Genomic DNA, 14,518 nt, shown 5'->3' on the forward strand with positions numbered 1-14,518 from the left:
TATACCGGCTGTACATATATAATTATATACAGGAGATGCTCAGGTTATATCAGCTGTACATATATAATTATATACAGAGGATGTCCAGGTTATACCAGCCGTACATATATAATTATACACAGGAGACGCCCAGGTTATACCAGCTGTACATATATAATTATATACAGGAGATGCCCAGGTTATACCAGCCGTACATATATAATTATACACAGGAGATGCTCAGGTTATATCAGCTGTACATATATAATTATAAACAGGAGATGCTCAGGTTATACCAGCTGTACATACATATGATACCCAGATTATACCAGCATATACCATTAATTACACCAGATGTATAGCAGTAGATGACTTTAGGGTTTCTGGTCATACCACTAATTCCTCCCACAAAGTGCAGTCAAACAACATCCCAGCTTATTCGGGGTTAATCTCACCTCCCCTCCTCCAGCTGAGTGACAAACACGTTCCTCTTCCTAATCGCCAGGTTCAGCTCATACTTTCGGGGGTCCCTGGGGGGCAGCAGCTGCTCGCAGTCCGTCATTGTGAGTTTTGGGTGAAAACAAGGTAACAAATTGCAGGAAGATCACAAGTTACATTGTATCCTGCAGCGGAATCCAGGATCTGGGTCAGCGTTCTGTCTCCATAGCAACCGCCTATCAATCACCCAGCTTCTGCCGTGCTCCGCCCACATCCCTGGCCATGGAGCGGTGGTTACAGGGGCTGTGTGCTCACCAGGGAGGGGTGATCACAACTTCTCTAGTAACCAGGAGCATGTACAGTGCACACACAGATCATGGCCTCTGATGTCTGCACTGGAAAAGTGGCGCAGTCGGGGGAATGCGCTTATTTATGATAACACATTGCACCATTTCTCCCAAACTTCTGCTCTCTCTAATTTAGATTTTGTTTCAGGGATAGGTGACTGCAGTGGTCAGGACAAGCAATGTAACAGGAACTTTTAGTGATATTACTGGTAAATGTATGTTATGACCCAGCAGATTTCTGCCCTTTATAGTTACGGTGGGCTTGTAGACGTCCATGTGCTGCCTCTAACCATGGGAGTCTAATTTTGTTCTATTTTTCAGGCCCACCATGAGTTAACCCTACAAGGTACTTACAGTGACAGTCAAGCCAAAGACCTGTGCTGTCCCAGTACATGGAAACAAGAGCCTCTTCCTAAGGGCTTCTCCAGTTGGGTATTTGCTTGTCATCCTGCGGCCTTTCCTCTTCTGTGATGTGACCTGGTGGCTTTGTCAGGTAACTGAGTCTCCACATGCTCAAGTCACAGATGACTTATTAAACAGGCACTGTGTTCATTCGCCTTTACTTCAGCCAATTACATAGAAAACTATTGAAATATAATCATGGCAGCTTCTTTTGTCAGCCAGCTTTGTTCTTAAAGCCTTTGTTTACCTGTATACCATTTTATAAGTTACTCATAGTAAAATCTACAGAAATTATCCTGCGCTGACCCTAAGTTATATCATGTATCATACTCCAGATCTGCACTCACTATTCTGCTGGTGGAGTCACTGTGTACATACATTACATTACTGATCCTGAGTTACATCCTGTATTATACTCCAGAGCTGCACTCACTATTCTGCTGGTGCAGTCGCTGTGTACATACATTACATTACTGATCCTGAGTTACATCCTGTATTATACTCCAGAGCTGCACTCACTATTCTGCTGGTGCAGTCACTGTGTACATACATTACATTACTAATCCTGAGATACCTCCTGTATTATACTCCAGAGCTGCACTCACTATTCTGCTGGTGGAGTCACTGTGTACATACATTACATTACTGATCCTGAGTTACATCCTGTATTATACTCCAGAGCTGCACTCACTATTCTGCTGGTGCAGTTGCTGTTTACATACATTACATTACTAATCCTGAGATACCTCCTGTATTATACTCCAGAGCTGCACTCACTATTCTGCTGATGGAGTCACTGTGTACATACATTATATTACTGATCCTGTACTGATCCTGACTTACATCCTGTATTATACTCCAGAGCTGCACTCACTATTCTGCTGGTGGAGTCACTGTGTACATACATTACATTACTGATCCTGAGTTACATCCTGTATTATACTCCAGAGCTGCACTCACTATTCTGCTGGTGCAGTCACTGTGTACTTACATTACATTACTGATCCTGAGTTACATCCTGTATTGTACTCCAGAGCTGCACTCACTATTCTGCTGTTGCAGTCGCTGTGTACATACATTACATTACTAATCCTGAGATACCTCCTGTATTATACTCCAGAGCTGCACTCACTATTCTGCTGGTGGAGTCACTGTGTACATACATTACTGATCCTGTACTGATCCTGAGTTACATCCTGTATTATACTCCAGAGCTGCACTCACTTTTCTGCTGGTGCAGCCGCTGTGTACATACATTACATTACTGATCCTGTACTGATCCTGAGTTACATCCTGTATTATACTCCAGAGGTGCACTCACTATTCTGCTGGTGCAGTCACTGTGTACATACATTACATTACTGATCCTCAGTTACATCCTGTATTATACTCCAGAGCTGCACTCACTATTCTGCTGGTGTAGTCACTGTGTACATACATTACATTACTAATCCTGAGATACCTCCTGCATTATACTCCAGAGCTGCACTCACTATTCTGCTGGTGGAGTCACTGTGTACATACATTACTGATCCTGAGTTACAACCTGTATTTTACTCCAGAGCTGCACTCACTATTCTGCTGGTACAGTCACTGTGTACATACATTACATTACTGATCCTGAGTTACCTCCTGTATTATACTCCAGAGGTGCACTCACTATTCTGCTGGTGCAGTCACTGTGTACATACATTACATTACTGATCCTGAGTTACATCCTGTATTATACTCCAGAGCTGCACTCACTATTCTGCTGGTGCAGTCACTGTGTACATACATTACATTACTGATCCTGAGTTACATCCTGTATTGTACTCCAGAGCTGCACTCACTATTCTGCTGTTGCAGTCGCTGTGTACATACATTACATTACTAATCCTGAGATACCTCCTGTATTATACTCCAGAGCTGCACTCACTATTCTGCTGGTGGAATCACTGTGTACATACATTACTGATCCTGTACTGATCCTGAGTTACATCCTGTATTATACTCCAGAGGTGCACTCACTATTCTGCTGGTGCAGTCACTGTGTACATACATTACATTACTGATCCTGAGTTACATCCTGTATTGTACTCCAGAGGTGCACTCACTATTCTGCTGTTGCAGTCGCTGTGTACATACATTACATTACTAATCCTGAGATACCTCCTGTATTATACTCCAGAGCTGCACTCACTATTCTGCTGGTGGAGTCACTGTGTACATACATTATATTACTGATCCTGTACTGATCCTGAGTTACATCCTGTGTTATACTCCAGAGCTGCACTCACTATTCTGCTGGTGCAGTCACTGTGTACATACATTACTGATCCTGAGTTACATCCTGTATTATACTCCAGAGCTGCACTCACTATTCTGCTGGTGTAGTCACTGTGTACATACATTACTGATCCTGAGTTACCTCCTGTATTAATTTTCTGAAATTTGCAGAATTGAGACTGAACCCTAAAATGAAACAGATGTGGACACTGTGGATGGCGTCTGGCCAATGATCCGGTGGTGTCTGTTTTTTCAGGTGTGCACCTCTGAAAAATGGAGACCACTGAACAGAGGCCAGATGGAGTCCTGAGTAACCCTGCTGCCTCAGGAGAGGAGGAGAGCCCGCTTAATTTACAGAGTGCCTGGCTCCAGATTCATGACCTAGGCACAATGTACTGGGCACTACAATGGCATATTTACATTTTCATTTAGCAACATCCATTGATAGCAAAACGATCATTACACCTGTAGATGAATTTCCAGATGGGTGTAATTTTCAAATTGGGGTCAATTGAAGGGGATTCTGCTCTTAGAGGCTCAGTATACGAGTATTCCAGCAGCCGTGTTCTGCTTGTGAGCAGCGCATGACGTCCCTGCCATGTGCTGCTTACAAGCATAAAGCAGCTGCTGGCATCGGAGCAGAACGCTGCAAGGGAGCGGAGGAAGATAAGTGTAATGGTTTGTTTTTTTTAATCTTATCTGATGGGGCCATGCATACCAGGAACGGGATGGGGCCAATTATACCAGGATAAGGATGGGGCCATGCATACCGGGATGGGGCCAATTATACCAGGATAAGGATGGGGCCATGCATACCAGGATGGAGCCAGTCATACCAGGATAAGGATGGGACCATGCATACCAGGACCAGGATGGAGCCATTCATACCAGGATAAGGATGGGACCATGCATACCAGGACCAGGATGGAGCCAGTCATACGAGGATAAGGATGGGACCATGCATACCTCGACTGGGATGCGGCCATTCATACCAGGATAAGGATGGGACCATGCATATCAGGAACTGGATGGAGCCAGTCATACCAGGATAAGGATGGGACCATGCATACCAGGACTGGGATGGAGCCAGTCATACCAGGATAAGGATGGGACCATGCATACCAGGACCAGGATGGAGCCAGTCATACCAGGATGATGGGACCATGCATACCAGGACCAAGATGGAGCCAGTCATACCAGTATAAGGAAGGGACCATACATACCAGGACTGGGATGGGGCCATTCATACTAGGATAAGAATGGGGATAATCATACCAGGACGGATGAGGCCAATCATACCAGATTAAGGATGGGACCCCGCATACCAGGATAGGATATGGGATATTAAGTACACAATTGACCACATTTTTTGCTTCAGTTTTTTTGCCCTAATTTCCTCCTGTAAAACATAGGTGCGTCTTATGGTCTGGTGCATCTTATAGTCAGAAAAATATGTTGTGTGGCCCATTTTCTCCAGTTACCTTTGTGAAAATGAAAAATTTGAGGCTAAAACAACATTTTTGGGAAAAAATGATATTTTTAATTTTCACGGTCCAATGTTTTAAAATTCTGTGAAGCACCTGTTGGTTCAAGATGCTCATCACACCTCTAGATAAATTCCTTGAGGGGTGTAGTTTCCATAATAGGGTTACTTGTGGGGGGGGGTTTCCACTGTTTAGACACTTTGGGGGCTCTCCAAACACAACATGGCGCCAACTATCCAGACAATTTTCCACTCCAAACGTCAAATAGCGCTCCTTCCCTTCTGAGCTCTACTGAGCTCCCAAACAGTAGTTTTCCACCACATATGGGGTATCGGCGTACTCAGGAGAAATTGGACAACACATTGTATGGTCCATTTTCTCCTGTTACTCTTGTGGAAATGAAATATTTGGAGCTAAAGTAAAGTGTTCATTTTTTTTCCTTCAACATTGTTTTAATTCCTTTGATGCATGTAAATGGTTAATAAACTTCTTGAATGTGGTTTTGAGCACCTTGAGGCATATTTTCTGTCATATAGACCCCTCAAAGCCACTTCAAATGTACTGTAATCCCTAAAAAAAAATAGGTTTTGTATATTTTGTTGGAAAATTGCTGATAATCTTTTAACCCTTCTAACTACCTGACAGAAAAAAAACGTTTAAAAAATTATGCTGATGTAAAGTAGACATGTGGGAAATGTTATTTATTAACTATTTTGGTATAACTATCTGATTTAGGGGCATACAAAAATCAAAGTTTGAAAATTGCAAATTGATCAATTTTTTTGAACATTTTTTTGATATTTTTGAAAAACGCAAATCATAATGACCAAAATTTACCCCTAACATGAAGTACGGCATGTCACGAAAAAAACAATCTTGTAATCGCTGGGATCCGTTGAAGCTCCAGAGTTATTACCTCATAAAGTGACACTGGTCAGATTGTAAAAATGAGTCTCGGTCTTTAACATACAAAGTGACTCGGTCACTACAGGCTTAAAGGCCCCGTTACACGTATCAATGTCCCAGCTATCCCACCAACTATCCGACGTGGATGGGATCGCTGGGACATACCGTATATACTCGTGTATAAGCCGACCCATGTATAAGCTGACCCCCCTAATTTTGCCACAAAAAACTGGGAAAACTTATTGACCCGCGTATAAGCCTAGGGTGGAAAATGCAGCAGCTACTGGTAAAATTAAAAAATAAAAATAGATAGCAATAAAAGTAAAATTAATTGAGACATCAGTAGGTTAAATGTTTTTGAATATCCATATTGAATCAGGAGCCCCATATAATGCTCCATACAGTTCGTGATGGGCCCCATAAGATGTTCCATACAAAATACACCTCATATAATGCTGCAGAAAGGTTAATAATGCCCCCATAAGATGCTCCATAGAATAATATGCCCTATATAATACTCCATAAAGGTTATACCCCTATAAGATGCTCCATAGATTATTCCCCCTTAAAATGCTCCATAGATTATGCCCCAATAAGATGCTCCATAGATTATGTGTCATGATCCCAGTGCAGGTTTTTGATCAGTGCAGGGGTTAATGTCTGGAGCTCAGTGCAGGTTTTGACCTGCACACCTGGGGTTAATGATTGTGGCCTCTTTTTGGTTCTGGGAGAGCTTCTTAAACCCCTGGGAAGCTCCAATCCTTGTCAGTTATACTTTCGCCCTTGGCATAGTGTGGTGACCCCTGAGTGTGTTTGTGCTGTGTTTTGGTTGCTTGATACTCTGTGTACGACTCGGTCTGTTCTCTGGATATTGCTTGTTGGATTCTGCTTGGTTTTTTCTATGTCTGTTTGGTTTTGACCCCTGCTTGGCCCCGACTATCCGTTCTGTCTCATCCTGGTACTTTACTGCTATCTCTGTGTATGACGTCCGTCTTGCCTGACTGAGTATTTCTGTTTAGTGTCCTGCCATCTCTGGAAGCAGGACGCTAAGCCCCGCCCCTTGCAGTCACATGACCGTAGGTCCTTCACTGCCTGCTAAACTTCAGCGTCCCCAGGTCCTGTTTGTACTTTCCAGCCGTACCTGACCCCGGGCCCCCCTACAGTGCGGGTGAGTCTCTGCTCAGCGGAGGCTGCACGCCAGCGCTGACAGGACCCTGACATTATGCCCCCATATGCTGCTCCATAGATTAGGCCCCCATATGCTGCTCCATAGATTAGGCCCCCATATGCTGCTCCATAGAATATGCCCCCATATGCTGCTCCATAGAATATGCCCCCATATGCTGCCCCATAGACTATGCCCCCATATGCTGCTCCATAGAATATGCCCCCCATATGCTGCTCCATAGAATATGCCCCCATATGCTGCCCCATATTGTCACCGTCAGACGCGAGGCCTGCTGTTCCGCCCTCAGCCACCAGGAGGCGATGGACTGTCACGCCGCCCTCGGGCTCGGGGCATGCTGTCCAGGCCTCGGCCACCAGGAGGTGCCGGACTGACACATCACTGTCGAACTCAGGGCCTGCTGTTCCTGCCTCGGTCACTGGGAGGCGTCGTGGTTCACGCCCGAGTGATGGCGGCAACAGTGAAAGTGCTTCTGCGCAGACGTCTAGTGGACGCAGACTCCGCACCTCTGTCAGTCATGAAGGGGCTGGTGCATCATCATCGGGTCTGGTCCTGGGGGCGGTCCTGATGACATCAGCAGGCCGGGAGCCTGTGAGAGATGACCTGATCCCTCAAATACTTTGGGACTGGGCTTGCAAGCCTCCGGATATATTCTTGGTTCCCCTGCATTCTACTTTGTGATTTACTATAGTTGATTCTGACCTTTGCCTGGATTTCTGATTCTGCCTAACGATTCTGTACCTCTGCCGTCCTCCTGGTTTATGATTCTGACTTCGGCCTGAATTTGACTCTGCTTTTGCCTAACGATTCTGTACCTCTGCTGTCCTCCTGGTTTATGATTCTGACTTTGGCCTGAATTTGACTCCGCTATTGCCTGCCGCTTTTGTACTTTTGCTGCCCGCCTGGTTAAGACTCGGATACCTGACTTCACTTTTGGTCCGTTTTTAACCCCTCTCTGGCGACCGTCCTGCTCTGGCCCTGGTTCTGGGAGAGCTTCTTAATCCCCTGGGAAGCTCCAATCCCTGTCAGTTATATTTTCGCCCTTGGCATAGTGTCGTGTCCCCTGAGTGTGTTTGTGCTGTGTTCTGGTTGCTTGATACTCTGTGTACGACTCGGTCTGTTCTCTGGATATTGCTTGTTGGATTCTGCTTGGTACCTTCTATGTCTGTTTGGTTTTGACCCCTGCTTGGCCCCGACTATCCGTTCTGTCTCATCCCTGGTACTTTAATGCTATCTCTGTGTATGACCTCCGTCTTGCCTGACTGAGTATTTCTGTTTAGTGTCCTGCCATCTCTGGAAGCAGGACGCTAAGCCCCGCCCCTTGCAGTCACATGACCGTAGGTCCTTCACTGCCTGCTAAACTTCAGCGTCCCCAGGTCCTGTTTGTACTTTCCAGCCGTACCTGACCCCGGGCCCTCCTACAGTGCGGGTGAGTCTCTGCTCAGCGGAGGCTGCACGCCAGCGCTGACAGGACCCTGACATTATGCCCCCATATGCTGCTCCATAGATTAGGCCCCCATATGCTGCTCCATAGAATAGGCCCCCATATGCTGCTCCATAGAATAGGCCCCCATTTGCTGCCCCATAGACTATGCCCCCATATGCTGCTCCATAGAATATGCCCCCCATATGCTGCTCCATAGAATATGCCCCCCATATGCTGCTCCATAGAATATGCCCCCCATATGCTGCTCCATAGAATATGCCCCCCATATGCTGCTCCATAGAATATGCCCCCCATATGCTGCCCCATATTGTCACCGTCAGACGCGAGGCCTGCTGTTCCGCCCTCAGCCACCAGGAGGCGATGGACTGTCACGCCGCCCTCGGGCTCGGGGCATGCTGTCCAGGCCTCGGCCACCAGGAGGCGCCAGACTGACACATCACTGTCGAACTCAGGGCCTGCTGTTCCTGCCTCGGTCACTGGAAGGCGTCGTAGTTCACGCCCGAGTGATGGCGGCAACAGTGAAAGGGCTTCTGCGCAGACGTCTAGTGGACGCAGACTCCGCTCCTCTGTCAGTCATAAAGGGGCTGGTGCATCATCATCGGGTCTGGTCCTGGGGTCGGTCCTGATGACATCAGCAGGCCGGGAGCCTGTGAGAGATGACCTGATCCCTCAAATACTTTGGGACTGGGCTTGCAAGCCGCCGGATATATTCTTGGTTCCCCTGCGTTCTACTTTGTGATTTACTATAGTTGATTCTGACCTTTGCCTGGATTTCTAACTCTGCTACTGCCTAACGATTCTGTACCTCTGCCGTCCTCCTGGTTTATGATTCTGACTTCGGCCTGAATTTGACTCCGCTATTGCCTGCCGCTTTTGTACTTTTGCTGCCCGCCAGGTTAAGACTCGGATACCTGACTTCGCTTTTGGTCCGTTTTTAACCCCTCTCTGGCGACCGTTCTGCTCTGGCCCGCTGCTCATATTCAGACAGCGCCTCCTGGGCTCTGCTGTAAATCCAGATCCCTGTATAGGGGTAAAGGGTATCGGGGTTGCTCGGTGTGCTGTCTTACTGCAGCCCAGACTTGCAGACGGACGTCACACATAGACTATGCCCCCATATGCTGCCCCATAGAATATGCCCCCATATGCTGCCCCATAGAATATGCCCCCATATGCTGCTCCATAGACTATGCCCCCATATGCTGCTCCATAGACTATGCCCCCATATGCTGCTCCATAGAATATGCCCCCATAATATGCTCCATAGAATATGCCCCCATAATATGCCCCATAGAATATGCCCCCATATGCTGCCCCATAGAATATGCCCCCATATGCTACTCCATAGACTATGCCCCCATATGCTGCCTCATAGAATATGCCTCCATATGCTGCCCCCATATGCTGCTCCATAGAATATGCCCCCATATGCTGCCCCATAGAATATGCCCCCATAATATGCCCCATATGCTGCCCCATAGACTATGCCCCCATATGCTGCCCCATAGAATATGCCCCCATATGCTGCTCCATAGACTATGCCCCCATATGCTGCTCCATAGACTATGCCCCCATATGCTGTCCCATAGACTATGCCCCCATATGCTGTCCCATAGAATATGCCCCCATATGCTGCTCCATAGAATATGCCCCCATAAGATGCTCCATATATTATTCCCCTTTATGCTGCTGCTGCAAATAAAAAATGCCATACTCACCTCTCCTCACCTGAGATATTCACCTGTCCCCCGGTCCATCGCTGCTCACCACTGTCTGCGCGTCCTCTGTCAGTGACTGTTCAGCCAGCAGAGGGCGCGGCACGCACTAGCCACCTCACCGCTCCCCCTGCTAGCTAAACGTCACTGACAGACAAAAGCATATACAGAATGGGAGGAATAGGGCTAAGCAACAGCACATGTGAAAAAGACTTGGGTATACTAATAGATCACAGACTGAATATGAGTCAACAGTGTGATGCAGCAGCAAAAAAGGCAAATGCAATTCTAGGATGTATTAACAGAAGCATACAGTCTAGATCACGTGAAGTCATTATTTCCCTCTACTCCTCTTTGGTCAGACCTCATCTGGAATATTGTGTCCAGTTTTGGGCACCACATTTTAAAAAAAGACATCGACAAACTGGAGCAAGTTCAGAAAAGAGCGACCAGAATGGTGACTGGTCTGCAAACCCTGTCTTATGAGGAAAGGTTGCAGGATTTGGGAATGTGTACTTTGCAAAAGAGAAGACTGAGAGGAGACTTAATAGCTGTCTACAAATATCTAAAGGGCTGTCACATTGTAGAAGGATCATCTTTATTCTCATTTGCACAAGGAAAGACTAGAAGCAATGGGATGAAACTGAATGGGAGGAGACACAGATTAGATATTAGAAAAACTTTTTGACAGTTAGAGTGATCAATGAGTGGAACAGGCTGCCACGAGAAGTGGTGAGTTCTCCTTCAATGGAAGTCTTCAAACAGAGGCTGAACAGACATCTCACTGGGATGATTTAGCGAATCCTGCTTTGAGCAGGGGGTTGGACCAGATGGCCCAGGAGGTCCCTTCCAACTCTACGATTCTATGACACAGGAAGCAGCAGACAGCGTGAGCAGCGATGGACCCGGGAAAGGTGAATATCGTTATACTCACCCCCTCTGACACGGTCTCTGCAGCCTCGCTTCTCCAGGTCTCCCTTCCTGCCTTCAGCGGTCACGTGGTACCGCTCATTACACTCATGAATATTCATGAGTGTAATGAGCGGTACGACATGACCTCTGAAGGCAGGATGGGAGACCTGAAGAAGCCGGGGGGCTGCAGAGACCACGCCGGGGGGGGGGGGGGGGTGTCAGAATGATCTGTAACACCCCCGCTCCCCCTCCCCCGCCGACCCCAGGTATATGACTCGTGTATAAGACGGGATGGGGACTTTCAGCCCCAAAAAATGGGCTAAAAATCTCATCTTATACACGAGTATATCCGGTAGTTAGCTGATCGCTGGTGAGCTGTCACAGACAGACCCACCAGCGATCAGGACCAGTGAGCAAGCTGGTTTCCAAAATAAACAGCGGGTATCTAAGAGCCGCGCGGCTCTTAGATACCCGCTGTTTACATTGGAAACCGGCTCCCAGCGTCGCTGATCGTTGGTCTCTCGCTGTCACACAGCGATGCGCGCTGGCCAGCGGGAGACCTGTGATCAAAAAACGGCCCAGGACTTTCGAGCGCGATCAGCGATACCCGGCAGGGGGGGCGATCGCTGGTACATGTCACACACAGCGATATCGCTGGCGAGATCGCTATGGCGTCACAAAATCAGCGATCTCGCTGGCGATTTCGCTGTGTGTGATGGGGCCTTAAGTAACATAAGGTTCAGATGTAAATATTTGTGCTTTCTGATTGTTGTTGTTGTTACATCCTCCTGGATCTTGTATTGGTTATCAGTGATGTTGAAGGTGGATACAATATTAAGGAAGGAATTTTATTTTGCAGGCTGGAGGCTTGTTAATTTCATCTTTTATAACAGACTTATATTTGGCCTTGTGAAATCTCACATTCCTTTAAGCTAAACTTAGATGCTGCTGCTGACATGGAGGCAGCTGAAATGTCAGATCTGAGGAGTGGAGCCTGCAGCTTGTGAACACTGACCAGCTTGCAATCCTGGTATCTTAATCACCAGACCTACTGCCAGGGGTATACAATGTGTATATAATGACTAAAGATCAAAGCAATACCCCCAAAATGCACAGTCATGTCCTTCATTTACTCATCCCAGGATAGGGGTGCAATAGCAGCAGTAACATCTGAGTCCCGGTGTAACTATGTGGGTCCAAAGGCTCCTGTCCTAGAGGATTATTAATGGCATATCATAGAAGGAGGGCTGTTAAAGATTTTATATTGAGGTCCGTGCAGGACTGCCACCAGAAATTTCAGGGCCCCATACTGACAACATTTTCGGGCCCCCTTGAGACTTTGCCTAGGCTCCACCACAGCTCTGCCTCCAACCTTCCAACCTACCCTTAGCGGCTTCCACCATCTCACAGGCATCGGGAATAAGCATATTGCCCTTTGGGTTAATGCACTTGATCACTTTATTCTTAGTTGCTCCCACTGACTCAAGGTCACCCCAATTAGGTATACTGCTCTTCAGTTTAATGCACTGGATTACTGCTTTGTCCAGAAGACAACCTTAAAGAAACAAGAATTGGTCAATATAACAGTCAAGATCCGTGCCTCAGCATTCCCAAATCACATGAACAACAAGAGGAGGTCTTTGAAGGGGGTCTTCCTCATTCCTTTTAGTATCTGTTGATCTATGTGTTTATTGTTATGCTTAATGTCTATTGTCTGTACAAGTCCCCTCTAAAATGTAAAGTGCTGCGGAATATGTTGGCATTATAGAAATAAAATTATTATTATATTATTCCACAGTCCTACCACCTAATCTTGGAAATACTCCACTTCTACACCACGTCCTCACCAATCACACATTAGCAGTTCCTATCTAACACCAGATCACATACATAGCCTGCAGCTTTTGTTTTGGCCAAAAGATTTTTCAAGCTGCCATCACAACACGGTAGACTTTTTGGCCGATTCCTACTCTAAACTATTTAACATTTGATAAAATCTCTTGTACTCTTTTTAGGTATATTTTTATTTATGTTTCTTTGAGGGAATGTGTCACATTCATTTTTTTAAATTAACAGTAATACCACATACAAGAGACAAATGTCATCACACCGCGACCAGACCACATATTACCACAACATAGTGACCGGATAATACCAACATACAAGGAACAAATACCGCCACACCATGATCAGACCACATATTACCGCCACATAGTGACCAAATAAATACCACATACAAGGTACAAATACCGCCACCCCATAACGAGGCCATATACAGTATTGCCACCACATAGTGACCAAATAATACCACATACAAGGAACAAATACCACGACTTCATAACCAGACCACATATTACCACCACATAGTGACCGGACCTCGATCATTTGCTAGACACATGGTCGTGGTCACACTCGTGTCACCTGGACCAACCATCTCGGATGACAGGGTGGGGGGGTTGATCTTATGCGACGCTGACCAGTTGCATGGCCACATATGACCTCTATACATTTTGATGCCTGGCACTTCTTTATTGGTTAGGGGCAATAGTTAGAGTGCCTCCTGCTGGTCTGATGTCACATCCCCTGAAGAAGGCTACGTGCCAAAAAACGTGTTGGGATCTGGCACCAGTCCAGCAGGAGGAGATGACCACAGGTATTTACATGGTCTAATTATATCTACTGCATTGCTTCATTGTATGCTTTACACATTCAGCATTTTGACTGATCTGTAGATGTTGACACATCAGGTCTTTCAATTAATATATGGGTAACTAGCTGAAGAGCCCGGCGCTGCCCATGCATAGTAACTAACTACAGGTAATACAATGATACCTGTACACTGACAGAGCTAAATACAGGAGCTCTGTACATAGTGTACAGGTAATGCAAGGATCACCAGTTACATTATATACAGGAGCTCTGTGTATAGTGTACTGCACCCCCATAGCAGTAAACATAGCAGTGTAATGCACCCTCATAGTAGTATAATGCACTCCATAGGAGTGTAATGCATCCCCATAGGAGTATAATGCACCCCATATGAGTATAATTCACCATCATAGGAGTATAATGCACCCCATAGTAGTATAATGCTCCCAATAGTAGTATAATGCACTCCATAGTAGTATGATGCACCCCCATAGTAGTTTAATGCAATCCCATGGTAGTATAATGCACCCACATAGTAGTATAATGCACCCCCCATAGTGTTATGCAGCCCCATAGTAGTTTAATGCACTCCCATGGCAGTATAATGCACCCCATAGTGGTACAATGCATCCCCATAATAGTATAATGCACCCCCATAGTAGTTTAGTGCACTCCCATGGTAGTATAATGCAGCCCATAGTAGTATAATGCACCCCCATAGCAGTATACATAGCAGTGTAATGCACCCCCCATAGTAGTATAATGCACCCACATAGTAGTATAGTGCA

General features: G+C 46.1%; 2 protein-coding genes across 5 annotated transcripts in view; one reads left to right on the top strand and one right to left on the bottom strand.

The window, feature by feature from the left end:
• The window catches only part of ASB2 (ankyrin repeat and SOCS box containing 2), a 92,091-nt gene that overhangs the window by 22,730 nt on the left and 54,843 nt on the right, over positions 1-14,518 (top strand). Inside the window, exons 2-3 of one of the 3 annotated variants that reach the window (XM_073578092.1) lie at positions 913-973; positions 1,086-1,257. The gene's annotated coding sequence lies outside the window, so the exon portion shown is untranslated. Of the gene's footprint in view, positions 1-912; positions 974-1,004; positions 1,258-14,518 lie in introns of those variants that run through there. The other 2 variants (XM_073578093.1, XM_073578094.1) reach the window with 2 other exon arrangements.
• CCDC197 (coiled-coil domain containing 197) overlaps positions 1-14,518 on the bottom strand; it is a 91,647-nt gene that overhangs the window by 22,421 nt on the left and 54,708 nt on the right. Inside the window, exon 1 of one of the 2 annotated variants that reach the window (XM_073578096.1) lies at positions 435-843. The exons of the other annotated variant lie outside the window; for it this stretch is intronic. Within the exon in view, the coding sequence (XP_073434197.1) occupies positions 435-541 (107 nt within the window). The 5' untranslated portion in view covers positions 542-843. Of the gene's footprint in view, positions 1-434; positions 844-14,518 lie in introns of those variants that run through there. 2 annotated transcript variants of the gene reach the window in all.

This window comes from Dendrobates tinctorius, unplaced genomic scaffold (assembly GCF_039654945.1).
Source record: "Dendrobates tinctorius isolate UK_male_01 unplaced genomic scaffold, ASM3965494v1 ptg000058l, whole genome shotgun sequence".
Taxonomy (NCBI): domain Eukaryota; kingdom Metazoa; phylum Chordata; class Amphibia; order Anura; family Dendrobatidae; genus Dendrobates; species Dendrobates tinctorius.